At 36.7% G+C, this 27,993-nt stretch overlaps 1 protein-coding gene across 2 annotated transcripts; it reads left to right on the top strand.

Moving 5' to 3' along the window:
- Positions 1–1,346: 1,346 nt before the first annotated feature.
- On the top strand, positions 1,347–27,993 carry LOC140151573 (ADP-ribosylation factor 1-like). 2 transcript variants are annotated; one of them, XM_072173965.1, is made up of 5 exons: positions 1,347–1,510; positions 11,183–11,380; positions 11,749–11,859; positions 12,281–12,405; positions 12,857–15,372. In XM_072173965.1, exons 2-5 carry the CDS (start codon positions 11,233–11,235, stop codon positions 13,013–13,015), a joined length of 543 nt encoding a protein of 180 aa, XP_072030066.1. In that variant the 5' UTR covers positions 1,347–1,510; positions 11,183–11,232; the 3' UTR covers positions 13,016–15,372. The 2 variants fall into 2 exon arrangements, with proteins under 2 accessions (XP_072030066.1, XP_072030065.1); XM_072173964.1 differs by lacking the exons at positions 11,183–11,380; positions 11,749–11,859; positions 12,281–12,405; positions 12,857–15,372 and adding exons at positions 21,105–21,315; positions 23,384–23,494; positions 24,443–24,567; positions 26,426–27,993 and having other exon boundaries at positions 1,371–1,510.

Below are 27,993 nucleotides of genomic sequence, written 5' to 3'. Positions count from 1 at the left end.
GGCCTACTTGATTCTGCAACAAGTACGGTATAGAACTAGGCCTATAGGAATTTGGGTCTTGGGAGCAAAAGTTGCCTGGGGGCCCTGGGGGTAGGCCTACTCAATCTTTCACTGTAAATACGTGGTGTGACATACAGCATATATCCCCCCCAGTGGCGGTGCCAATGCCCCGGAAAAAAATTTCGTGGCACCGCCACTGCCGCCCCCACCACCACTGCGTACGTGCTCCGACTGCACTGGGCCTCATCTGAGACTAGTAGGCCTATGGGCCGGATTGGGCCCCATGGCCCCATGAAAAGATTCAAAATCTACAAAAAATCGGACAAAGGGGGCATTCCTCCCCCCCCCCAAATATTTTTCTTGCCCCCCCCCCCACTTTTGAGGCAACAAATTCCAAAATCACGTAAATTTCCACTTTTTGTGGCAATTTTGTGCAAAATTTGCCAATTTCGCCCCCCTGAAATTCACTTTCCCCGAATGCCCCCGAAAAAAAACCTGGCGCCGCTTGACTAAACCCCCCAACCACCACCACCACTGCGTGCTCCGACTGCACTGGGCCTCATCTGAGACTAGTATGGGCCGGATTGGACCCATTCACTCGATCGGACATCCGGGAACATTGTCCCCTTCGTCCCCTTTGCACAAGCGCGCGCATAGCAACCAGCTCGAGAAAGGGGAACTGCACATGCGCTGCACATGCGCACACTAGTTTTACAAGGCTATTTCCCCTTTGTGACGTCAGCCCGACCAAGAGAATGGCCCCATGAATTAGGGGCTGTGCAATAATTATAGCCCCCCGGTAAAATTTCAAACGGCACGCCAAAATCGCTTGCCCCCCCTCTCGGCCCGCCAAAATCGCTTGCCCCCCTCTCGGCCCGCCCCAAAATCTTTGCCCCCCCTTTGAACATGCCAAATTTTTGGGATCCCAATTTGCAAACTTTGATGGTCTATATGTATGTTGCGAGCGCAGCGAGCAGGAAAATTTGCATATTTAAGCGTTTCCGTATTGTTTTCTTAAGCCTTTTTAGAGCGTTTTATTAAAAAGGCGCCCCGTGAATGTGTGCCAAAAATCGCTTGCCCCCCCTCTCGGCTTGCCAAAAATTGCTTGCCCCCCCTTTCGGCTTGCCAAAAATTTCTTGCCCCCCCAATTTTACCCTCTCCCAGGGCTCATAATTATTGCACAGCCCCTTAGAAATCTACAAAAAATCGGACAATCCACCTTTAAATTGTATCGATAAAATAACGATTGTGTAAGAGACTGCTCATGACATGCCCACATAATGACGTCATTAGCAGGATTGCCTAACAGCTTTTTCTATTGGCCCAATAGTTAATTGATAGAAAACTGACCAATAAAATACGCTGTTAAAAAGTGGGTCGGTTTACTCAGCCACGTTCGCCATTTTGTAGAGGAAGAAGTGTGGATGGTGGTTTCGTCAAAAGTGGCGTATTGTTTTCACGAAATTTGACCAATATACAGAGGAAAATCATAATTTGTTACAAAGGATTGGTAAGCTTGATATATTTACAATGTACTCATTATATAATGGTATCGCCATTTCGATCGCAATCGGGAACATAAAGGCTCCGTTGGCCAGCCGGAAAGTTGCACTCTCTCTATCTGCTGTCGATATTCGTGCACGAACAGTGCATAAATGTGAATCTGGAAGTGTGACATATTTCGTACGGCTGTCGAAGTCGAAGTGGAAGCTAGTTTTTATACTATTGTTGATGTCCATTTCCTTGTAATTTATGTTTAACCCCGAGTTCAGTCATCAAGTCAGTTAGAAACTATATACTTCCGTGACTGACACTGACATGACTGACTGACTCACTGCACTGGATTATGTTTATGGTCTCGGTACGGTTCTACATGTATCCATATCACTGTCACAGACACTGATATCCAGTGCACTTACCCATTTCTCACGGCTGTCAAAGGGTCCTCTCGAAATCCGTATTGGTTTATACAGGGCCTTTCAGTTCCAGTCAGTTTTCTCCGCACAGAAAACACCAATTTGCTACAGATTTGCTTTTCCCTTTGTAATTTATGATTGGGAGCTTGTTTAAGTTGTATTCCCTGTCCTGATAAAGAAATCAAATTATTTTTTGAATTTATTCGTTTTCACCAAAAAGAAGGTTTTTATTTTATGACATGTTTTGTGATTTGAGAACAACGGTGAGTATCCCATTTTGTGTCCAAGTGCGCAAGATGGAACAGCCGACTGACAGAATGAGAATCATGACATGATATATAAAATTAAATTAATCATGAGTGACATTGATTTGTTTAATCTCTGATGATGAAGATGAATTGAATTTGAACAAATAGCAACACATGAACTAATTGCACAACTACACGATGCAATGAGTTGTTTGCGCATGTGTACGGGAACAGAATTTTGGCAAGAATCCGAGAATCGATTCTCCCAAAAGATTCTGGTAAAACAAATTTGTGTGAATCTTAGACCTAGTTGATTCTTGCAAACTTTTGTGGTTTTACACAGAAGTTGATTTACAAGAATCAAATGATTCCCACAAATTTATTCTGCAAGAATCAAGATTGATTTGTGTACAAATACTGCAAAACAAATTCTGGCCCTGGTGTACCCCGCTAGTTCAACAAAGTTTCTGTCAAATCTGTCCTTTTGTGAACATGAGTGAAATAGTGAAATAAAATCGATAAAAAATGCGGTGTATTTTATTTTCATTCTGAAGTACCGGTAGATAAATAATATTCTCCTACTTTATACTCTCTCATTTATGAAACATTTTCACCAATTTCATGATCAAACTTTAGCGCAATCGATCGTGATTTGTGCTTCGGTGACATCTCGACTTCTGTTTACATTCTATTTTTAACCCGGAGCTGGACTCCTTGAGGGTTATCGCAATTGAGCACTAGCGGGACCCCTGAATAATTCCCATGCAGCAGTAAGCACTACGCACGCTCTTTCTGCTATATTGCTGTGTGATGTTGGCCAGAAGAATGATTTGGGGTTTACCAATTTGGATTTTCTCTGCTTGTATTTATGGTCGTGCGTCATGAATTGGGGTATAGGAAAAGGTGGAGGCGTTACATTTTTTCATTTTATTCGGGACGTTTTGTCCCAGATCTCAAGAATGGAGAGGGTACTGAGCTAGTTTTGGTCTCATTTTGTTGCTAATTTATCTAGCTAAAATTGTGGAAAGTAAAAACTTCAAACTTCATACTTTTTGAGATATTGCAATTCAAACGATGCAGAGTCAGGGGTGGAGGTGCCTACGGTTGAGGTGCCTACGGTTGAGGCATGTGTTAAAGTATAGGGAATATTGAGTTTTCATGCCTCCCGAATTTATTTTTTACTGCAACTTTGTAACCCAGCAAGGTATTGAGATGGATTATGTACCATTGTTTTGGTATTGATGTCTAGTTTACAATTTGACCAGTTTTACTCCAAGCTAGGTTAAGTTGTTGTAAGTGTGCTGCATTCTGTGCCATGGGTTCTAGGCTTTTCCTATACGTTACTGTGTTAACTATTCATTTATGCTCCAAAATGTTCTGAAGGTCATATTTCTTGAAGGAGTTACTCCACTGCTGTAAAAGTTTACATTTTTTGGACGGAAATTTGATGAGGAATTCAAATATGCCACTGGTTTTTGTGTGAGGCATGGAGGAAAAAAGTTTTGATTGAAAATGTAATAAAAATCATAAAAATTATGTACGACTTTTGAACACCCTGTATCTCAGTTAGGCAACATAACTCATCATTACAAGTTTGCTTTTTTTGAAAGCCTATAATGTTATTAGCACATCTAAAGAGGTTTTAGCAGAACAGGTGTTTATGTTAGTAAATAAGAGAGGAACAAAAAAGTATACTTTTTGAACCAAAATTCAACTTTTCCACCCTATATGACATTTGTGGCACCCTGTATATTGACCAATTGTTTGTACGTGTGCATTCCTGGTACTCTAAGCTTTACAGTGATATATAATTTGATAGGGTTTTGATGAACAGTTTGTGAATTAGATCAGTTTAAGTACAAAAACATGTAAATTGTTCAATTTTTTAGTATGTAACGCATTTGGCCCCCAATTCATGGCGAACGACCTTATGCAAAATATTTCAAAGTAGGCCTACATTGTACATAAAAAAAATTATCGAAAGAAACAACGAGTCCCGAGCTATCGAAGAATACCGTAGTAGAAGTGGATGAAGCATGACACCATGTAAAGCAATGGAAGTTTATAAAGTAAACACAGCGGATCATTGTGGCTGATCGCATCAAAAATGTTACTAGAATTGCAGTCTAAAAAAACTAAATTGTAGTCTGTCCAAAATATATGGGCAACCTTTGCTAAAAAGAAGCAAAACGTTGACTCATCAAGTGATGAAAATAACTATCATACAAATTTAAACATCATCACCTATCATGTGCAAATTCAGAGCTGTCCAGAGTTCTTGAGTAACCAGTAAGCACTGCATAATTTCTGAGTGACATCTGTATACTACTTGTACCATACAGCATATCCCTATAAACTGTAAATTTTCTGTGATGCTCCCCATATAAGGCCCGGCAAAAAACGAGATCTCGCTTTTCACGCCGTGATTCTCGCTATTAACCAATTATCTCGCTTTTAAGAAAGTTCCCAAGCAGTATACTTACTATAAAAATGTTGCTTTATGCCATAAAAGTTCGTTGAATTCCACGAAATGAACTTCAACATCGGAAAAGAGTGCAGAATTCAACAGCATTGCAACCACATTGCCTATGCAAAACCCATGCTTTACTTAATAAAAAATGACATTTCATTGCAAATGAGTTCAAGTTTAGGCCAAATACTGTTATATTTATTGAATTATTGGAATATTTTGACTATAAAACATAATTCAAGGTCAAATTTGTGTCACTTTTTTGCCGACTGACGACAAGGCGGTAAAGGAAGCACATCCTCCCACTTCAGTTCTGTTGACATTGACCGAATCTGAACAACAGAGGGCAGGCCACAGTTTTTTTATTTTTCGGATCAATTCAGATTTTTCGGGCGTTTTAAAGCTTCTTGTGCCATTTTCCGGGGAAATCTCGCTTTTCTCGCTTTTCAATACTTTGGATCTTGTTTTTTACTTCAAAAAATTGTGTTTTTTGCCGGGGCCTACCCATATGCCATTAATTGACTCTGATGCTCCCCTCTTAAAGGTGACCAAAATGGATTAAAAATCAAGGAAATCCTTTGAAATCAACCAGATTCAAGATGGGTGTTAAATTTTTTAATTTTTTTTTATCAGAAGGTTTTCAAAGTTCAGAAATTTGAGGCGGCTCCTAGGGATAGTATAAAGTTCAAATTTTGCACCAATTGAATTTGTTTTGTGACACTGCATGTTGCTGTTTTCGGGAAAGGGTCACTCAAACATAAAAGTGCTACAGATCATGTATCCATGCTCATTAATTAATCAAACTTCAAAGCAGAACCTAAATGACGTAACAAAACGTACAACATTATACTAAAAAAGGGTCACTTTCAAATCATGATTGTATAAAAGACTATTTTAACACTTGGTATGTTTCAGTCTTAGAAGAGCTTGCAAAGATTTTTAAGAGCCAGTCTCCCTTATTATGTACCCAAATCAGGGGGGTTGTGATACAAAAAAAAATAGAATTTTCTCTAAAAATAATTTTGGTACATATTAGCACCAACAACTCACATGTAAAATATGAGCGTGCACAGCGCCCTCATTCAGCTTGAAAAAATTCTTGAAATTTCAGCCTCTCTGAGCCTTACTTGCAAATGGTAAACTTTGGAGGTGCATAACATCGTGTGCCATCATCATCCCAACCTGCATTTTGCATTTTTTTAAAGTACCAAATGGTTACATTACAAAAACCAAGAAAAAAAATTGGGATCTTGATGGCGCACAAAATCAGCAAATCCAATGATTTGATGAAAAGCGCCCTCGTGCAAACTTCAAAGCATCATAACGGGCTGCGCCATCAAGATCCCAAGTCCGAACAAGTTTGAAATTAAAGACCTCCATGGCAAGTTTCATTTTTCAGCAATTTTTTTTTTGGTTTTCGTTGGCGCACAGAGTCAACAGAGGTCAAAGGTCAAAATTTCCTATTTTGGCACATTTTTGCACTGCGCCTGTATTATTGCGCATAACGTCACATGACTCTCGAATAGGATTTCATCAAAGAAGAGGTAATTCTCTGCAAGAACTGAAAAAATTAGCTTGGGATCTCTTGATCTTCATATTTTCTGATTTTTTGAAAATGGACTTAGCCTCATTTTGGAGGTCAATTTGACCTCTTTTTCCCACTAAGCTGCACAATGTGGGCTTTTTACTGCATCACAAAAGATCGCCAACAAGATCCCAATTTTATTTTTCATCGTCTAGCTTCTTTGGCGACCAGTAGACAAAAACAAGCAACAGCTAATTGGGATCATGTGGGCGCACTAATATAAAAGAGGTCAAAGGTCATGCTTTGTGCCAAAGTGATGCATATTTGCCTATGTGCAGCACGAAAGTGGATCTTTGACCCGCAATAAAATTGTGCGCCAACAAGATCCCATCTTACTTTTTGGATGATTGGATAAAGGGGCTTATGTATAACTGATAACAAGTAAAAAAAAAAATGGGATCATGTGGGCACTAATTCAATAGAGGTCAAAGTTCATACTTTGTGCCAAATTGGCATTACTTTGCCTATGTGCAGCACAAAAGTAGAACTTTGACCCGCAATAAAAATGTGCGCCAACAAGATCCCATCTTACTTTTTGGATGATTGGATAAAGGGGCTTATGTATAACTGATAACAAGTAAAAAAAAAAGTGGGATCATGTGGGCGCACTAATTCAATAGAGGTCAAAGTTCATACTTCATACAAAATTAAACGATTTTTAGCCTAAAGTATTTTTCACTCAAATTTTGCAAAATATGACAAGTATTTTGACAAATTTTTTTTTTTACTCTCACCAACTACCATGATGGAATCAGCATCATCTGAAATGCACTCACACAAGTTTCTATGAGACATGTCTGGTGATCCCCATTGAAAAAAAATTCGGCACAAAGTATGAACTTTGACCTCTATTGAATTAGTGCGCCCACATGATCCCACTTTTTTTTTACTTGTTATTAGTTATACATAAGCCCCATTATCCAATCATCCAAAAAGTAAGATGGGATCTTGTTGGCGCACATTTTTATTGCGGGTCAAAGTTCCACTTTTGTGCTGCACATAGGCAAAATAATGCCAATTCGGCACAAAGTATGAACTTTGACCTCTATTGAATTAGTGCGCCCACATGATCCCACTTTTTTTTTACTTGTTATCAGTTATACATAAGCCCCTTTATCCAATCATCCAAAAAGTAAGATGGGATCTTGTTGGCGCACAATTTTTTTGTGGGTCAAAGTTCCACTTTCGTGCTGCACATAGGCAAATATGCATCACTTTGGCACAAAGCTTGACCTTTGACCTCTTTTATATTAGTGCGCCCACATGATCCCAATTAGCTGTTGCTTGTGTTTTATCTACTGGTCGCCAAAGAAGCTAGATGATGACTAATAAAATTGGGATCTTGTTGGCGCATCTTTTTGTGATGCAGTAAAAAGCCCACATTGTGCAGCGACGAGTGGGAAAAAAGAGGTCAAATTGACCTCCAAAATGAGGCTAAGTCCATTTTCAAAAAATCAGAAAAATATGAAGATCAAGAGATCCCAAGCTAATTTTTTTCAGTTCTTGCAGAGAATTACTTCTTCTTTGATGAAATGCTATTCGGAGAGTCAGGTGACGTTGGCGCGCAATAATACAGGCGTGCAAATATGTGCGAAAATAGGATATTTTGACCTTTGACCTCTGTTAACTCGGTGCGCCAAATCGAAATCCCAAAAAATTTTGCTGAAAAATGAAACTTGCCATGGAGGTCTTTAATTTCAAACTTGTTCGGTCTTGGGATCTTGATGGCGCAGCCCGTTATGATGCTTTGAAGTTTGCACGAGGGCGCTTTTCATCAAATCATTGGATTTGCTGATTTTGTGCGCCATCAAGATCCCAATTTTTTTCTTGGTTTTTGTTATGTAACCATTTGGTACTTTAAAAAAATACAAAATGCAGGTTCGGTTGATGATGGCGCACGATGTTATGCACCTCCAAAGTTTACCATTTGCAAGTAAGGCTCAGAGAGGCTGAAATTTCAAGAATTTTTTAAGTTGAACGAGGGCGCTGTGCACGCTATATTTTACATGTGAGTTGTTGGTACTAATATGTACCAAAATTATTTTTAGAGAAAATTCTATTTTTTTTTGTATCACAAATGGGTACATAATAAGGGAGATTGGCTCTTAAATAATTCGTCGGCTGTATTCCATAGTGGCGTATAGTGATTTTTGGTCATTTTTTTGAAAATTGGCACATATATGTTTTTAATTATGTTCTCTTTCATTTTTTCTAAGTCTCATCAGTCACAATTAGCTAATTAATTAGTAATTAATTAATTAAATGTGGCGTATAGTTACAAAATGACATTTTTCGTATTCCATTTATACACATTTTATAATTATGAAATATCGGCAAAATGAAAAACATCGTATGTCATAGTGGCGTGACACGCGTATCGGACCTATACGCCACTATGGAATACTGAACGACAAAAAGTAACGCCATAGGGATTACACGGCTGACCCGAAATGGCGTCGGTTAACGTTAGGTTAGGGTATTATGCTTTGTTCGCTTTCCATAGTGACGTATAGTTTTATTTTCAGTTTGCCAGCAATAGTATGTATTTATTTCTTTTGAAAAATATATAACAATAAAATCTATTTAGTTTACTACAGAAATTTCACATCATTTACAAAATATAATGAATGTCTGATTTAAATTGACATTTCTTCAAACCCGATTTTCTCGAAAAGTTGTTTATTCGCGGCGCCCCACTATACGCCACTATGGAATACGGACGACAAATTGTCACAAATTTATTAAAGTGAAATCACACTTGTTCCAAATGTTTTGTTACGAAAACCAGAAAATGTAAACCTAAATGGCAATTTTTGAGGTTTAATAAAACATAGCAAAAAATGGGCCCTAAACGGTGACATAGCTAAAATGTAAACTCTGTAATTTATGCTCAAAATCCTACCCTTTTTCTACATTTTAAAACAAGGATGCATAGCACTTTTACATTTGAGTGATCGCTCATCTATGGTTTTTGGCTGCAACAAAAATGTGCCGCAGTGAGAAGGACAAATGCCACAAATATTGCAGCCAATTGAAAAATTGCAGTGCCCATCATGCGAAACCAAGAATCACAACTGAGTGTGAGCACTATAAGGAAGGCAAAAAAGTGTTTCAAATGCATGCACAAACATTGGACTTTTACTGCCCCTATGTACATGTGTGCAATGAACCAGTTTGAATCCTCTCTTTCCACCCCCATTCTGCATAATTATTTATTTCTTAGCGAGTTGGAAAATAAAATTGTAGTTAGTAGTGTAGAACTATAGGTTAAAATACTAGTGCAGGGGACATAGTTCAGAGATTAGTTTGCAGTTTGTAGCAAAGTAGTATAGATTTAGTGGTGTGGTGGTGAGAGTTTGCAAAGTCTGACATTGCCATGTGATCATTGATGACCCCTCAAAATTAATCAAACTTTTGAAAGCATTTTGTTGTGATTATTAATTGCAAGACTTTGGAACTAACATGCAAACTACATTAGATTTAATTTAGCGAGGATAAGAAAACTGTAAGGAACTTGACTGCAAAGACATGCAAGTTGCATAAAAGACGTTTACAAACATAACTTTCAACTTGGAAATACAAAATATAAAGGCATCATGCGACTCTTGAAAGCAGAAAAATTGTTGATGTCCAGTTCGGGGGAAAATGGCATCATAATGAGCTTTAACAGTAGGTAAAAATTAACAGTGCGCTGGCAGCAGAGGCAACATTCAAGGAAAGTGAAAAAATTACTGTGCATTGGCATTTGGCAGTGTGGAAGTCACAAATATATCCTATCTTGGTTTGACTATGAAAAGACTGGTAAGTTGAAAAATAAATTTGACTTCAATTGTTTGTGTCGCATGTGTTTGATTCTAACTAAATCTAATTGAACTATGTAGATGTAGCATGCATGTGAAATCTTTTGTCACTGAGTAATTAATAACTTTTCTTGTGTGTTTGATAGTAACAACGTAACACTCCATCTCCATACTCATTATTCATTGAACCGACTTGATGTGACTCCTGTTAGTAAGTGTATTTTCACCACCATCTCTCATCACCACCACCACCATCACCAACTATCAAATCTGTAGATGTTGCACACACGCTGTACTATGAATTCATATTTGTGTACATCCATATCAAAACGATGCACTTGTCGGCTGCTACAAGTGTCTCATTTCACGTAATAGCTAGGAATAAATACCAGACTCATATCAAGTGTAAGTCACTTGGAGATGAGTCTGGTATTTATTCCTAACTATTATGTGAAATGAGATGCATGTAGCAGCCGACAAGTGCATCGTTTTGATATGGATGTACACATTTAAGCTCTTTAAATGGTATCGAATCTAAACTTATAACCTCTTAAATTATTTTCATGTGGAAATTGGATGGGCTGGTCACAATAGTTAACCCCTGAGTTTGTGTGTAAATTTGTTCTCAAGTTTTCTCTTCATGCTCAGGGCTCAAATGCGTATGTCTGTGGGCTTTTTTTTTTTTTTTTTTTGAAGGAGTCATAAATCCAACATGTTAATGGACCATATCAAATATATTTGTACTGATCAACATAATCTTGGAAATTGGAGGTCTCAACTCAATCAAGAGTGTGTTGTGGGACTATTATGCTAGTATATTTAGTTTTGAAAGTTTGAGTGATCTTGATCATTTGATAATTATAAACTTAAAACTTTACTTGCTGAGTACTAGTTTACAATTATTGAAAGTAAAATGAGTATAAGTAATGAGTTACCTACCTGAGTGAGCAGTAGTCACAAATTTTTTTAATGAAAATATATGGATGTATCATTTATATTTTATGAAATGTTTCTTGTACATGATACCTTACATGAGTATGAAAATACTTCGTCTATATCTCTCTATGTTTTCCTCTTTTTCTGTGTACGGTATGTTTATGTGTTGAGACAGCACATTTTGTTCACATTGTCGCTGATCACATTGTATCATTTCTATCTTACAGTACTTTACAGCAAAATTCATCATAATTTTGAGATACCTTAATTTATAACAATGGGTGGAGCCTTCACATCATTGTTTTCTAAATTGTTTGGGAAGAAAGAGATGAGGATATTGATGGTTGGGTTGGATGCTGCTGGTAAAACAACAATCCTCTACAAACTCAAGTTGGGTGAAATAGTCACAACCATTCCAACAATAGGTGAGTAGACCTGATTTTTGTGTGTCTCCCATTAATATTCCAAATTAAATTTCAACTCTAGGCGTATGTGTATGTAAATTGAGTGGTTGTTACAGCACCAAATGCAATACATTGCAGCTTGATAGTAATTTATTCTTGAGCACGAACAGATGTGATATGCAGATGACACTGCTATTGCATTACTATTTCCTTATAGCATTTAAATGATAAATGTGTAGTGCAGTGGTATACTGCAGTATGAACCAAATATTTTCAAATGACAAACTACATAAACTTTAACTCACAAATTTTGTTTTTATAATAGAAATTATTTTTTATTTTTTTGTTAAAAATTCTACAACCATAAAATTGTTTCTTTGTATCTTCAGGTTTCAATGTAGAGACAGTGGAATACAAAAACATCAGTTTCACAGTATGGGATGTAGGTGGTCAGGACAAAATCAGACCGCTGTGGAGACATTACTTCCAAAACACACAAGGTAGGTTCTCATTGGTGGTGATATGCACTATGTGTTGTATAAATTGTTATATGGCTGCACAGTACCTTGCAATGAGGTAGAATCAAATAAGACCAACTTTGCCATGTTTGGGTGCATCTCATGGAGGGCAGCAGCAACTTAATGTACCGATACAGGTCTCTTATATAATGCTTGGTTCAATATAATGGTTCATCACAAAGTTTTACCTGCCACTAAAGTTTGTTTGGCTTATGGCGAAAAAAATAAGACCCAAAACACTGTGCATTGATATAGAATGGCGTGATCACTGTTGGGGCAGTGCTTACACTAGTTGCGTAATGCGTGACTAGCGCACACTTATGTGAATTTACGCAAGCGTGAGTTGGGACTTTATTGACATGCGCAGTAACAAAAAGCAATTTTATGTGTGTTTTGTATACAGGTCTGATCTTTGTGGTAGACAGTAACGACAAAGAACGTGTGGGTGATGCCAGGGAGGAACTGATGAGAATGTTGAATGAAGATGAGCTCCGGGATGCGTGTGTTCTTATCCTAGCCAACAAACAGGTATCAATTTTATGTTACCCATAAAGAAGCTACTTTAATAGTGGGAACTTATAATTTTCACACACATTATCTTTTTATTATTAATATTATGGTATTCTGTTTTGCAAATTGTGATGTGAGGAAAATGACTGAAACATTCTTCTTAAGTTTCTTTTTCGAAATGATGTTTCCTGACGAGTCACCTTTGTGGCAAAGTGGCTTGAAGGAAACTCAAGCATACTATAATGCAGCGCGACCGAAAGTTGCACTTTGCATACCCTAGGTAAACTCTGTTTTACTGTTCTGCCAGTTATATCTCATAAATACGTTATAACTTGTCAAATTATTATTGATAGGAAGGACCTTGCTCAAAGATGATCAACAGTGCTGTAATTTTAATTTAATTTTAATTTTAATGTTAATGATCTCAAGAAGTGACTGACACCATATTTATTTGTTTCCTGTTATACAGGATTTACCCAATGCAATGAACTGTGGAGAAGTGACCGACAAACTTGGCCTTCACACCCTTAGAGGACGCACATGGTTCATTCAGGCAACCTGCGCAACAAGTGGGGATGGTCTTTACGAAGGCCTAGACTGGCTTAGCAATAATATCCAAAAAGCCTAACTAACTCTTTATTGTGTGACCACTTATGTGTGGTCTAATGTCCCGTTTCTTTCATTCATAAATAATTACGTGCTGCATAGAAAACTGTTGCTGCAGGTTGATTGGTTGGTAAGCACTTCCACCAGTAGCTGAAGATAAAGAGCAATTTGGTGAACCAAAACTAACAACAAATATGGTGGCTTTAAAGACTGAAGATTTCAATGGTTTTGTCACCATAACATTTTTTATTTAAGAAGGAACAATAAAATATAGTGTACTTGACAAAATTGTTGAAGTTTTTAATGAAATTTGCAACTAATAAGGTTATGAATCAATCGCCATTAGTTAGGGCCAGCATATAGTGTGATGTCTTGTCTCGTGTGTTTTCCACAAGTCTTAGGAAAAGTGCAGCTCTTACATTCTACTAGTATATATGACAGCGTTCAAGCTTTGACTTACGTTTGGCGGACAGAATGGAGGAAACTTAAAGTGAAAGATATCCTACTTAAAGGAACTTTTTCTAGGGTGAAATTTTGTGTAGAATCTGAATCTGACATAAAAAATGCATAATTTTCAACTTGAAAATTTTCCCCATAGCACTGTACAGGCATATTTCTGCCCAAAATCGTCAAATTTGAGCAAAAATTTTTGCTAAAAAAATAAGTCCTTCAAAATGGAGATACTTAGGGCTAAACAAAAAACATGTTGCTCTAGAGAAAGGTATTGGTTAGAGCAACATGTTCTTTGTTTAGCCTTCCACTTCCCAGTTTTGAAGGACTTATTTTTTTAGCAAAACCCATTACTTTTTTCACACCCTCAAAATTCTTAGGGGTGGGGGTAGCATATTGCAAGTTATTTTCTTTTCTGTAAATCTAGCTTACTTATTTGTTATATCACCATTTAGCTATTGAAATACTGAGCACAAAGACACTTAAAACATCCCTATAGCTCATACCATTGTGGAGATATGACATTTTCAAATCGAAAATGAGGCAAATATAATACTTTTTTCCAAATCAATTGTCACCCGAACCTTTGAGTTTCTACCCCTGCTATGAAAATAAAGGAATATATGGATCCCATTCAATGCTTTTAATATCACAATTGTACCCTTGTTACACAATTAGCATAGAAAATTAGGCACTATTTGATAGTTTTCATGTTCATACACTCACAGGAAATAAGCAAGTCAAAATTTGTGTCACCCCAAAACGGCCATTTTCGGCCAAAATTGGACCAAAATATGAATTTTTCTCAAAATCAGTGAAAATAAGGGTTTTAAGTGCCAAAATCTGAAAATATGTGACATTTTACCCCTAATAACATTTAAGTAATCAAGAATTTTGACTGTTTTCACCCCTAAATACCTTTTTCACGGTTTGTCCGCCAAACGTAAGTCAAAGCTTGAACGCTGTCATATACTGATGGACTCTACATGTATGGGACAACGAAGAATGCCTACTGTAGGATGTATTTTACACCCACCATGGCTCACTGGCGGAAAATTGCATTCAAAACGTGCAACTACAATGTATGTGTACTCGTCCTTGCCAGATCTCAAAATATTTTTATCGGTACTGTACTTGGGCAATTTTGAGCAGATTTGACTTAAAGTGGCCAATAATTGCCAATGGTAGAATATCGGGGACTATTTTATAAAATTTTAAAGCAAATTGCCCTTAACCTGTGCACAGTCTGTTTAGGTTGTTATTATTACATTACAAAAGAAAACAAAGAGAAAAGGTACAAAGTTCTGTGCAGCAAGGAATTATTTGAAAGTAGTACGTTCCATGTCAAGAATGTACATGTATGTGTATTGTTTGTATATTAATCAGGGTATGAAGAAAGTATATTTAGACCATAATAAGTGCAGTGTATGGTGACTACAGCACTTGGAGGAATAACCATTTCAAACAGTGAAGAGTCACCTGAGTGATTTTTGCCCTACTACTACTACATAAAGGCATTTGTAACTGACAGGAACATGGTGGTAGTCTGGCACATCACCACAAACTTACTATACTTGGTGCTCATGGGTGTGTTAAATCAATTTTCAACAACTCTTCCTATACCTTTGTACAGGAGCCAACCGTTGTTAATCCGTGATGAATCCACACTTTTACTGTAGCGTATACGCCAACGCGAGCGAGACTACGCGTTCTGGCGAGCGCGCGTAAAATTCGTCATGCCTGGAACCTTTGTGCGTATGCATGCTTAAAGTTGAATTCAGTATTTTTCAGGTAGCGGCTAAACATTGCCGTTTTATTCTGTAGTTTTATTATTGATATCAACATAGAAATCATCGAAGTTTTTGTAAGGCTGAGTGGCAATGATTAACTGACATTCCTCGTGAAATAAATGTGAATTTACGATCTTTAGCTTCTTTTCGTTGTTGAAAGGATTCAATCATGTTTCACCGTTGTTCATCACCGATTAACAACTGCGCGTCAGCGGCGTCTGCGTGGTTTACCGCTCGGGCAGCTAAAGCTGCCCTCGCGAAATAAACCACTCAGACGACGCTGACGCATCGTTGTTAATCGGTGATGAACAACGGTGAATCATGATTGAATCCCTAATTTTATCACTTCATTGGTCTGTGCTGTGCGCCGAGCATACATGAGCGTATACACAGACGTCATAAAAAATCACACTGATTGGCTGATCAACAGTCTTGCCAACAAGACGGTTGACCCAATGGTCGCCCGCGCGTAGAAGGGGGGGAGACCTAACCAATTTTATGTGATTGCCAATCACCAGGGCGTACCCGGAATATGGAAGTACTAAAAAGTTACTTAAGTTTGAAAAATAGATACCCTAGTCCAAAATTTGTGTGCATTGTATATTTATACTCTTATCAGCTCTTAATTGGTGGGACTCATAGTGGATTGATATAGAATAGCGTACAAAAAGCTTGGTGCAACACCTACATGAACCATGCTTGTGTATTGCTTGAATGACGCTCGCTTTTGTTAATTTACGCAGGCGTAAGTTGGTAATTTATTTGCATGCGCAGTAACAAAAACCAAACAATTCTCGCCTCTTACAAGCTGATCATAGTATAGTTAACTGTAGTAAAATGTAACAGTTGGACAGGTGCACTGGCATCAGCTGGTTATTAGAACAGATAGACATGCATGAACTACACTTAGTTGACTTGCACATGCGCATCGATTTTGGGTCGGTGTTTCAGTTATTTAGGTTTATACTTGCGTGCCTAGAAGCAATCGAAAATAGAAAACTCAATTGCGCAAAAATATTGGTTCTGCTCTTTGTGGTGGAAGGACAGCTTCCACTCCATGTAGGTTTTTCAATTATAATATTTGTGCCGTAATGATTATTCAGTGGCATCTTTTGCGCTATAAATTTTTTATTGCTTTGCCAATCGATTTCAAACTCCTTCGCTTGTTTTTAAATTTGAGATTCTACAATCTACATTTTGTGCATTGTTAGCTTCCTTAAGGTTAAATGCAATTGATTTTCAAGGCTTGATTCCAGAGGGGCGGAAGTTAATAATGGAAACAGCCATGCAGAAAAGAATGAACTCACGCGTACAATAGTGTATCAATCTGAACTAGAACACGGACAAACCGCTGCTCGTGAGTCATCCTATATGTTGCAGGGATAGGGAAGGGGCGACCATGATAGGACCATATGGGCTGATATGGGGGGGGGGTGATTGTGGGCAGCCGTTTTCGGCAATTTTCCTTTGGATTTTCTGAATTTTCAATTTTTAAAATTATCCTGGATAATTATGCAATTTATAGGCCTACAACAATAACTACAACAACAGTAACAAAACCAACAACCAATATTTTGTTAATCTAATTTGTAAAAATATATTCATAGGCAGCGCCTAGACTAGTATAGCCTAAAAATTCCTGAATTATATAATGAAAAAAAAACCGGGCAAAAACAATCAATCGCTGCAGTCAGAAAAAAAGAAACGAACAAGAAAAAAGAAAAAAGTGAGAGAAAAATAAAATAAAATAGATGGAATGGACCACATAGGGACTCGAACACGTACCAAAGTTTTCCAGCTCAAAACTATAGAATTATATAGTCGAGCGTGAGCCCCAGCGCGCTAACCGATTGAGCTACTGAGTGATCTGTGAAATCGATTGATCTCAAACTGACTATTATGGAATAGTGCATACCAGGCTCTTATGATAAACAATCTCATCACCGCTGTAAATGTCGGAGGTATCGATGGCGAAAAACCTCGATTTTTGCAAAAGTAGCTTAAATTTGGAGTGAAATTCAAATGGGAAAGGAATCGACATACTTTTGAGAAATAATGTAGGCAGTTAGAAATCAAAATTAATGTTCCACAATCCAGATATCGATAATGTAACATAACAGTGTTTTGTGGTACAAGATTCTCGAAAATTGTTCCCAAAAACGGGCTAATAAAATTTAATCGGTACTGTTTTTGTTCTTCCCCATGGCAACATTATTTCTTTGGTCGATTTGTAGTTCATTACAAAAAAGGAGAAAACAATCACTCGGCGTAGTTTTATACGGAGCGAATATTTGAAAAAAACTGCATGGAACGTGTTTTTGATCTTGTGAACACGGTGCGTAAAAATGATTTAAACGAAGGATTTTCAAACGGATTCTAAAAATTTGTATAAAGACACAAAAATAATGTTAAGATACGTCCATGCACCAACATTTGACTCACTGCGATATTTGATTGCTGAGAAAACGCGGTTTTAGAGAACAACTTTATCGTCTTTTATCGTTTTTATACGTTTCTTCGTGTAACCTTAAATTGCGAAAGGAATATATTTTGGCATTGTTATTTTCATTTTCAAATAACAGACGTTTTTAAAATTCACTTGAATCACTCTAGGCAACTTTTTATCCAAGAGTGAAATCGTGGGCGGGTTAGGAAACCCAGTGATTCAAATAACAGACGTTTTTAAAAATCACTTGAATCACTCTAGGCAACTTTTATCCAAGAGTGAAATCGTGGGCGGGTTAGGAAACCCAGTGAAATAACTCAGAATTAAAATGCAGTAGTAAGATTTTCCAATTCTTAGTGAGGTCACAGTAATACATGGCCCTGTATTCAAAATATGATGTAGCTATTATTTTTGCTGTTCCCGTTGATGTGATGCTCAGTTGGTTACAGCGTACCTTCGCATCATGTGAGCATGCCATTGTGTTACAGCTCAAATGTACCAGATGCTTTATTTGTGCACAAGAGTTATTCTGGTAAAACAGGCTGATGGCTGTTGAATGGACTTGAACACATTGTTTATTGAGGTACCAAACAGTAGTAAATTAAAATTTATAATTATCAATCTACTTTGGGGGACAGCAGGTTGGGATGGTCTTGATTTTGGGAGAAAAAGAATGCCTGCTAATATATTTTAGACTTATATTATTTCTATATAATGGGGATTTGTATTCAGATTGTGAGAGATACATAAGACAGGTAGCCCTGTTAGTTTTTTAATTTCACAGCAATGATTGGATGGATAAAGTATGAGAGAAATGTTGGAAACAAACAATTATACTTTGCAATCAGCATTATGTTTTTCTATGTTGTAAATACTGTTCCATGTACTTGGTATGATTTAGTTAGAACCCTGTAGGTATCACGATGTCAGAATGTGTTGTCCAGTGTGTGTATGTGATTATAAATATATATAGGATGTATATACAGATGAACAAACATGAGTGTGGTACATGAACATGTGATGTAAATTTGGCGCCATTCAAGAATGCCGAAATGCCATGAAATCGTGTGGAATATCTTATTTATGTACCATGTTCAGTTTCGTTCACGTACATGTAGTGCAAATGTTTTAGTCCCCATTTCCCCAATAAATGTACAGACACAACATAACTAAAATTTTGTGTTAAGTTTAAAAGACTTTCGATTAGTGTTAGTGTTAGCAAAACAAAATGCGTCATAGTAAGTCTTCAAAAATGGACCAAGGGTTGAAATATTTGCAAAATATGTGGACACTTTTTTTTTTTTTTATTCACACGTACAAAAAACATGAGGCTTCTAATAACACTGGGTCATAAACTATAAATGTCTTTGAACCTAGAGCTGCTTTCCTAAAGGAGTGGATTTTTTTTAAAATTTCACAGGATAAGCCATATTTCATTGCAAGATCTATATAGCAAAATTAAAAAAATCCCACCATTTCTTAGATGTATAGTTCTTATATGGGGTTCAAGTAAAATATCCATCAAAATGTCCCCAGTCCCAAATATCTTGAGTCGCCATGTGTATAGTTGTGAATGTGAAAATAGTAGTTCTCTTTATAAAAAAGAACTAAAAGCAATATGATAAACAAAGAAAGTATCCACCTATTTTAATTACCTGTATGTGCTTTATTGCAGATTAATTATATTATATGCTGCACATGTATCCAAGACTAGTGTATCTGTAGGCATTTACAGCAAGGTTTAAAAGCAGGGGTTCTCCATTAGGCGGCTTGTGGGCCAAATTCCGCCCTGCTAGCCAATGTTGTTTAGTCCTTAAATATGCTGTAAACTTAGGTGAGCTGCAGAAGCCTGATTTTGGGTCATATCATCAGAATCTGCTAGATACACCTACCCCTTAATTTGATAGATACCATTTTGAGGGGGGAAAGGACATTGGTGTGAGGGCACTTAGCCCTCCGGCTGCTTTGAAATATGTTTGGCCTTGAGAATTTGAGAACACCTGTGTTTAAGTTTGCTGTCACATGTTTCTGCTGTAACTATTTATGTGCCTTGTCTGATTGTCAATCTGAAATATCTTGTAAATATGGTTTTCAAAATTTCAATCAAAGTGCATTGGTGTAAACTTGATTGAAATTAATTGAAAAAATAAAGATATGATCGGGCTCATCATATGCTCAATATAATCTAAATTTGTATGGTTTGTGAAATTTTGTAGTGGAATACTAACGGAAATAGTGCATGCAATTGTGTTGTGGATGTACATATCTAATGTGTGTTGTTAGTCAGTTATGATTAAGTGCTTACAACATGATAAATGTGGGTATCATGCTTAGATACTTGCTCAGGACTAGAAAAAGTGGGGAATATGGGAAGCTCTCTGCTCGGAAAGTTTATTCTCGCAAATGAAATTGAATCTTGTAGGAAATGTTGCTTCTCTTCCTGAGATATTAACACTTGATCCAGACATGTATTTGTTACCAGAGAGGGGAGTGGAGGGTTTTGATGCTGTTAATATTTTTGTCTACCAACTCTCAGTTTTAAGTGAATAACCAATTGTGTATCAATCAGTGGTGGCTAACATGCATGCCCGCCCAGCATTAAATTGATACAAGTTGAAGTCAAGTCACTCTGTAATTTTGGCCACTTGACCAAAATGGCAGATACATTTTAGCAGTCACAATCAGCATTTTATGAACAGTGATTTGATACAGGCATCAGTTTCTGAAGACATTTGCCTTTTACTTTTTCTACATTACCATAAGTGTCCCAGCATTAATAAAGTTGGTATTTGGCCAAGAGGATACATACCAGCCCAACTTGAGATCTCGGAAGCTAAAAGCTATGTACACAAAATTGACAATAAGTTTGTCTCCTGAGAAAGCAATTCACTTTGAATGCAAAAATTTCATGGAAAATTGTGAGCATCCATTGGTCTCCCTCTCTATTTCAACTAATTGTAATCGGGGATGTCAGTATGTCGGTCGGCCACGGCCAGCACTCAGTGCTAATGACAGGCACTTGGCCGTTAGTGAAGCCTTCCAGACCAGCACTAATTTGGCCAAAACCAGGCCTCAAAATACCTTTTTGATTACGAGGGCTATTTTTGACAGATTCCATGAAAAATAGCCCGCAGGTCATGTGTGTATTTTGCCATTGACAATTTTTTCCATGGGGGCTATTTAGGGAAAATTGGGGGTGAATCGCCCTTCGCCCCTGTGAATTTTGAACCCTGGGCCAAACATATGACTATTTCATTATTTGGTCTAGAACTCTTCAAATGTAGTATTTTGTGCTTGAGACATGGACATTTTCAAAAAGCTACAACCAAGACTAATATTTCACCTGGTGATTTGTAATTAGGTTCAGAAGGTCCAATCTAAAATTAAAAAGAATGAGATCTAAACTGGATCTTGCTCTCTTTTAGATCGTGTTTCAGCGATCTGATACCTCAACTGTACGTAGTCCACATTCCGACCAAATAATCAACATGGGTGGAGCTTTCACATCGTTATTTTCCAAATTGTTTGGGAAGAAAGAGATGAGAATATTGATGGTTGGTTTGGATGCTGCTGGTAAGACAACAATTCTCTACAAACTCAAGTTGGGTGAAATAGTCACAACCATTCCAACAATAGGTAAGATATTCCATGCATCAACTATATTTCATGTTCTCATCTTCTGTAATCTGTGCAACTTTGCATACTGGTACACAATGACACACATAGTAATGTTGAATCAGTCTGATAAGATAAGTTCAACAATTATGTGTGTCATAAAAATTGCATTCATTTAAGCATGCTGAATTAATAACTGAATACACTTGGTTGTTTCAACCCATGAAGTGTCTGAAACATTTTTCACATGTAGGCCTGCTTTTTGAACTTCAGAGAGGCCTACAATATAATTAAGTACATTTATCGGTATACAAACACTTTTTAAAGGCCAGAGTAATGGAAGACACATTCGTCCACGCCCGAATTTGAGATTTCTTGATATTTATCAACACTAAGATGTATTCTTTCACTTGAAACTGATAAAATACAACTTGCTAATAGTTACTCGAATTTTTGCTTGATTTATTTCACTCTTTTCAACTCTAAAAAGTCACATGGCTCAAGACAGCTTAGTAAATTGGCGGGAAATAATGAGTCAGAAATGCTTGCTGAATCACGAAATATTGTGATTACAAGACGCATTTTGCGTCAGCGTGTGTGGCGCGCACTCTCTTGGCGTATGTCCAGGCGCATTCGGTATGTTGTTAAAATGTGGTGTAAACAAAACAAAAATTTGCAGTCAAAATGCCACTTAGATTTTTTAATTATTTTGAATTTTTGAGCACTGAAAGCAGACATTATAGATTCATTGGTGCAAAAAGATGCATATTTAGACCATGCACCAGATACAGCTTTTACAAGCCTGAAAGCCTTACCGTTTTAAAATATAAGGATAATGATGCTCAAAAAGGTCCATGTTCTCTCCCATTACTCTGGCCTTAGAGATGAATTTGAAACAGCCTTGTGTTTGCATTTGAAGTGAAAAGGCACCTACTGCATGCCATGATTGCTTCTACTTCAAGCGGCATACCTTGTATTGAAAAGCAGAATCATATATTCCTCTCATTTCAAGCTTCCCAAACCATGTTGGTATTTCCTTTTTTTTTTTTTTTTTTTTTTTTTTTTTGCCTTTATAAAATCAATGCACTTCCAGAATTGAATTTGAGATCTTTAGAATGTGTGTAAGCTACCACTAAATCTTGGTTATAACCTGCAGAAAACAATAGCTGTACATGTATGGACAGTTTATGAAAAATAGACAAAATCTTGTCTTTATGAGAAAATCCTGGTTTGTGTCTTTGAAAACGCCTCATTCAATCATCCATCCTACAGCTGCAACCAACCATTCTTTATATAAGCCACAATGCTTTGCAGGGAATGCAGTTTTTTTTAAATTGTTTATATTAATAATGTGATGTGATATTCTTTTGTGTATTATTCTGCTCACAAATCTAAAGCTTCATTGTAAAGCATGGCATGACCCCTTATTGCTGCCTACCAATACATACTTTCCTGTATACCGGTACCTACATGTAAAACTAAAATGCCATGTGTGTTGTTTGCAACCTCTTGCATCCATGTCTGCATGTACGGCTTTAATGCCGATTATTTAGCTTTGCAATAAACAGATCAAATTATCAGATTAAACAAACCTGTTTTAAGGTATTTATTATATTTAGTCAGTGAATCTACAGTTCTGTTGCAATAAAGGAGATGTAAAGTGAAATCCCTGTTGATCTAAATAATAACATTTTGATATGAAGATTTTATTACTTCCCAATCCCATCCATTCAGATTAGGGTTGGAATATATTGTAAACCAACAAATTCTTGTAAAAAAAAATTGAGTCGGTTGATTCTCTCACACATTTTCAAAATCCAAGCATTAGATCTGGAATTGGCAAATTATCAAATGATAATCAACTAAATTAGTGGAAAAATAATCAGTTTTGACTTCCAAACAGGCCTCAAAATCCTTTTTTGATTACGAGGGCTATTTGTGACAGACTCAGTGAAAAATAGCCCTCATGTGTGTATTTTGCCATTGACCATTTTTTTCCATGGGAGATATTTTGGGAAAATTGGGGGCGAATCGCCCTTTGCAAACAATCTTAATCCATGAAAATCACTCAATTTGTTCCTTGTGACAGGTTTCAATGTGGAAACAGTGGAATACAAAAACATCAGTTTCACAGTATGGGATGTAGGTGGTCAGGACAAAATCAGACCACTGTGGAGACACTACTTCCAAAACACACAAGGTAATATGACATGCATGATCTGCTTGATACATTTACTTGTACAGATACGCTGTGTTGCTTGACAATATGAATTCCTTTTCAGTTGTGTCATTTTACTAGTCACATAAATAGCAGTGTAATGATCCATGACGAATCATATCTTTCAATTGGTGTAGCAAAAGATGCAGTGGTGCAGTCAAAGGAGGTGGGCAGGTGGAATTGCACCCTTATTCTCTGCCTCAAAGTGTTTGCTTCAATGTCCATTGTTCCAATAAATTATAAATGAGATACAGTTACATAGTGTTATATTTTTCACAAGATCTATTATTAATTTTATCTGTTTGCAATGGGTTTAGTTTACCCGGCTCTAATAATAATATATCTGGTTAGAAAATAAAATGGTATTGTCCTATATTGCATCCTTAGTCATATTCTTTAGCGGCATGTTAAAGTCATAATGTACGATCTTATAATATGAATTTGGTTAATTTTTTTAAAACCTAATTTTTTTGCATATTTGTAATGTTTACACATGTCATAACTTGCACCTAAATGGAATCAGCCAAATTTGTTGTGTTTGTAGGTAAACAGATCAAAGTTCGACAAAGTCATAATTCAAGAAATTATGACTTTATGTCCGCCCATAGAACTGCGTGTTAAACGGCCAAAATAACAAGCAGTGTTTCTTTCACGTTACCCCGTTATTTCAGCTCAAAATGGACAGAAACCATTCCCCGATCATAATACTAGTTTTATTTCAGCATTTTGAGTATATACATGTAATGACAAATTTAAAATTGGAAGGAAATCGTACATTAAGCCTTTAACCAAATTCTTATTGAAAATGGATGACCTAGCCACAGTTTTGAGGTTGAATAAGAATCTATTTGATATAATCCCAAATAATTATAATGATATCAGTACATTATAAATTCTGATTTTGTTTTTTGTGTAACCTCTTGAACACAGGTCTTATTTTCGTAATTGATAGCAATGACAGAGAACGCATAGGAGACGCCAGGGACGAACTGATGAGGATGCTTAATGAAGATGAACTAAAAGATGCCTGCCTCCTAATCTTTGCAAACAAACAGGTATTGATCAAGTATTTATTGTTTATTGCAATTGGCGTAAAGCACAGGCAGAACTTACTAGTGCTCACAGAGCAGAACTTACTAGTGCTCACAGAGCATTAAATTAAAGGGAAGCCCTACATACAAATTAAAAGCGAACAAAAATAAACTGAAAAGGGAAGCAAAAAAACTGACAAGACATAGAGGGAAGTGATCTTGAATTATAGCATGTGAATTATGTGATGTCATCTGCATCCTGTCCTTAACTGAAACTCATGTACTGTGTCTGTTGTAAGAAGTTTCTTGACATGTTCTGCACGTTATGCGAACATACATGCTGTTATGGTAAACTGGTGATCATACACAAGTTTATATTTTGAGTAATTTGCCATTGTTTACAATAAACATCAGCTGAATCATTTGTTCTTTGTGCCCAAATAGTTAGTGATATTTGTCAGAATAGATGACAGGAAACTCAAGGTCACATAGAAAACATTTTAGAAAATATTTACATCATATATCTCCCGAGTCTCCATTCTGAATATGAATTACATGTATTAGACATTTGAACATAGTGTATTTAACCTTGGTGGTCAAATGTGAGTGAGACAAGCAGTTAACAAATTCAGGAAACTATTCAACGCAGTAAACAAATGAGAATTCCATCTTGTGACAGGAAATCGCACAGCAAGGGCCAAGGCTCAATAAGTGAATTGATATTTTCATGAACATTCTTTTGATGGCTAGTTCCAAGACTTCTACCAAAATATATGCTTTAAGGGGGTACTACACCCCTTCATAAATTTGTGTCTATTTTTGCATTTTTCTCAAAAACTAATAACACACTGGTAACAAAAGTTTTGTATATTATAGGGGCAAGGAATCCAATTACTACACTGGAATTTTAGTGACCCAAGACATGTGGTTCGTTATTTATGATAAAAAATAAGGTACCGCTAGGATGTACCTCATTTCCTATCATATATACTGAACCGCTTGTCTTGAGTCACTGAAATTTCAGTGTAGTAATTGGATAACTTGCCCCAATAATATACATAACTTTTGTTACCAGTGTGTTATTATTTTTTGAAAACTGCAAAAATAGTCACAAATTTACCACAGGGGTGTTGTACCCCCTTAAAGTTACTACAGGAGTAGGTTCAGGGAGGTACAACAACTTATGATGCAAATGTAGCATGGTTGTAATTTTGGTGTAAGTCTGTTTTAAGTGGTTCCCACAGATTCTCTCACCTTGTAAAAAGAAATTGTATTAATCAATGCTATTGCTAATTCTTACAAATTTCAATTGATAAATTAATTAGAATCAAATGATTAATAAATTCATAATTAGCAAGAATCAAGACTGCAGCTCTTAACTTTGCTATGAAACCTTAACCCTGTGATGCAGGACTGGATGAAGTCATCAGTTTCTTACGAGCTTATACATTGATCAATTGATAAGAATATAGACAAATCCAATTTCACGCATTCCTACACCTCAGTGGCAGATTTTGACAGGGTCTATCCCACCTGAAATGTGAAATAATGCAGGCTTGGCAGAGATTTTAAACTGCATTCTATCACCCATGTTACATATAGACAAAGGAGTGATGAAAGTTTACAATGCAATACAATACAAGATTTTTAAGCAGCTTTCATCCACCCTATTGGGCAGTCACAACACCAGTTTGGTGCGGATGGACCCCTGTAATAGATGAATGAATTCTGACCATCATTTGGCTTGTTGGATTTGTCTATATTAGTGAATAACATAATTGAAGGAATGCCCCTCATTTATAAATATTTTGTTTGGTATTTCATTTTAACAGTATCAACATTTAATTATAAAAATTTTCATTTTTTTTTTATTTAACTCTAGGATTTGCCTAATGCTATGAACACTGCGGAGGTGACAGACAAACTAGGCCTTCACAGTATGCGAAACCGGGACTGGTACATCCAAGCAACTTGTGCAACCAGTGGAGATGGACTCTATGAAGGGCTGGATTGGCTTAGCACACAGCTGAAGAAAGTCAACTGAAAGGAGAATGGAATGGCAGATTTGTGTTCTTTGTTGTCTTTTGTTTGCAGGACTTCTTCCATTATGCAATCTGGCCTCACAGAAATCTTGGCATAATTAGAGAATGCCCTTGGCACTCTATTTTTTAGGGTTAGGATTTAGGGATATGATTAGATTTAGGAGTAGGAATTAGGGTTAGGATGTAGTATTAGAATTTGGGTTAGATTTAGAGTAAGGATTTGGGTTAATGTTAGGGTGCTAAGGGTATTATAATGCTAGTCATGGAAAGCTATCATGTGATGCCAGTTGATTCAATGTACTTACATGTGCAAGTTTGGCTTGCTTTAAGCATATGATGTAAAAACTGAAATCTTTTTGAAAGTCATAAGATTGCTTATTTTAGTGAAAAGAAAATCATTACGACTTGACAAATAAAGTGTTTAGACATACTAATGCCAGTGTCGGTAATCAGTGTTTGGGCCAAACTCAACTCTGCATCTATACAAACTTTGGTGAGTGCAATGATATATTGCACCACAGAAAGCATGACATTTGAGTGTACATAGAAATTCAATTATAAAAGGACAATCAATGAAGGTTTTGTACAGAGGGAATTGATATTGTCAGAATGCATCAATTGCAGGTTGCCTTGTACATTGTAGCAGAACTTTGGCAATATCTTCTTGGTTTTTGGAAAACTTCCGAAAATTAAGAATTTTTCATTTTGTTCACATTTTAAAATGTTATTTTCTGTATATAATTATTTCTATCATATTCTAAAATATACCGTAGAATTTCATCTAGAAGTATCTTTGCCTAAAAAAAAAAAATTAAAGTGTTTTTGACAAAAGGCTGGTGCCCTCCACAAAAACTTTGAGCAACTATATTACTGAAACAGGTAGTTGTACAAACAACTATATTGTAAGACCAATCTATTGTAATGTTTTGTGGAGGGTATCTGCCTTTTGTCTCTTTCATACCCCCCCCCCCCCAAAAAAAATCCTGCTCATTAGATGCAAATATGCATGTATATAGATTCTATGGTATTAAAAACAACTAGTTAAAAAGATAAGAAATGAAAATGAACTTATCTAAAGTAACCTGTGAATAACCCTAACACCCAAAAATCTTACAAAATCTTACGATGAAAAAATATGCGCATGCATGAATCCCAGGGTCTGCGATGACGCAATCAGCCTAAGTGTCATATGCGCACGGAATTGCTGGCCGGGCAGCAATAACCCGTGTAGCTACCGGACCGTGATCGTGTGGTTGGCATGCGAGGGGTCAAAGGTTCGAATCCCGGGGGTGCCAAGTCAAAATTCTTCTTCTCCTTGACTTTTTCGGATCTTCTTTGACTTCCGATCCCAAAAAGCAGGGTCCAGTGTTAGGGTTAACTAAGATGTATTTTTCCAGATTAGAGCCTA

The sequence above is a fragment of the Amphiura filiformis genome, chromosome 4, assembly GCF_039555335.1.
Source record: "Amphiura filiformis chromosome 4, Afil_fr2py, whole genome shotgun sequence".
Lineage (NCBI taxonomy): Eukaryota > Metazoa > Echinodermata > Ophiuroidea > Amphilepidida > Amphiuridae > Amphiura > Amphiura filiformis.
The sequence above is the reverse complement of the archived record's forward strand: the minus strand, read 5'-3'. Positions and strand labels throughout refer to the sequence as shown.

What these genes read in the sequence shown, in the direction of transcription:
- LOC140151573 (XM_072173964.1), top strand. Translation starts at nt 21,168, where the DNA reads ATGGGTGGAGCTTTCACATCGTTATTTTCCAAATTGTTTGGGAAGAAA. An exon ending in CACAACCATTCCAACAATAG is followed by an intron (nt 21,316 to 23,383) that starts GTAAGATATTCC and finishes TCCTTGTGACAG; the next exon opens with GTTTCAATGTGGAAACAGTG. An exon ending in CTACTTCCAAAACACACAAG is followed by an intron (nt 23,495 to 24,442) that starts GTAATATGACAT and finishes TCTTGAACACAG; the next exon opens with GTCTTATTTTCGTAATTGAT.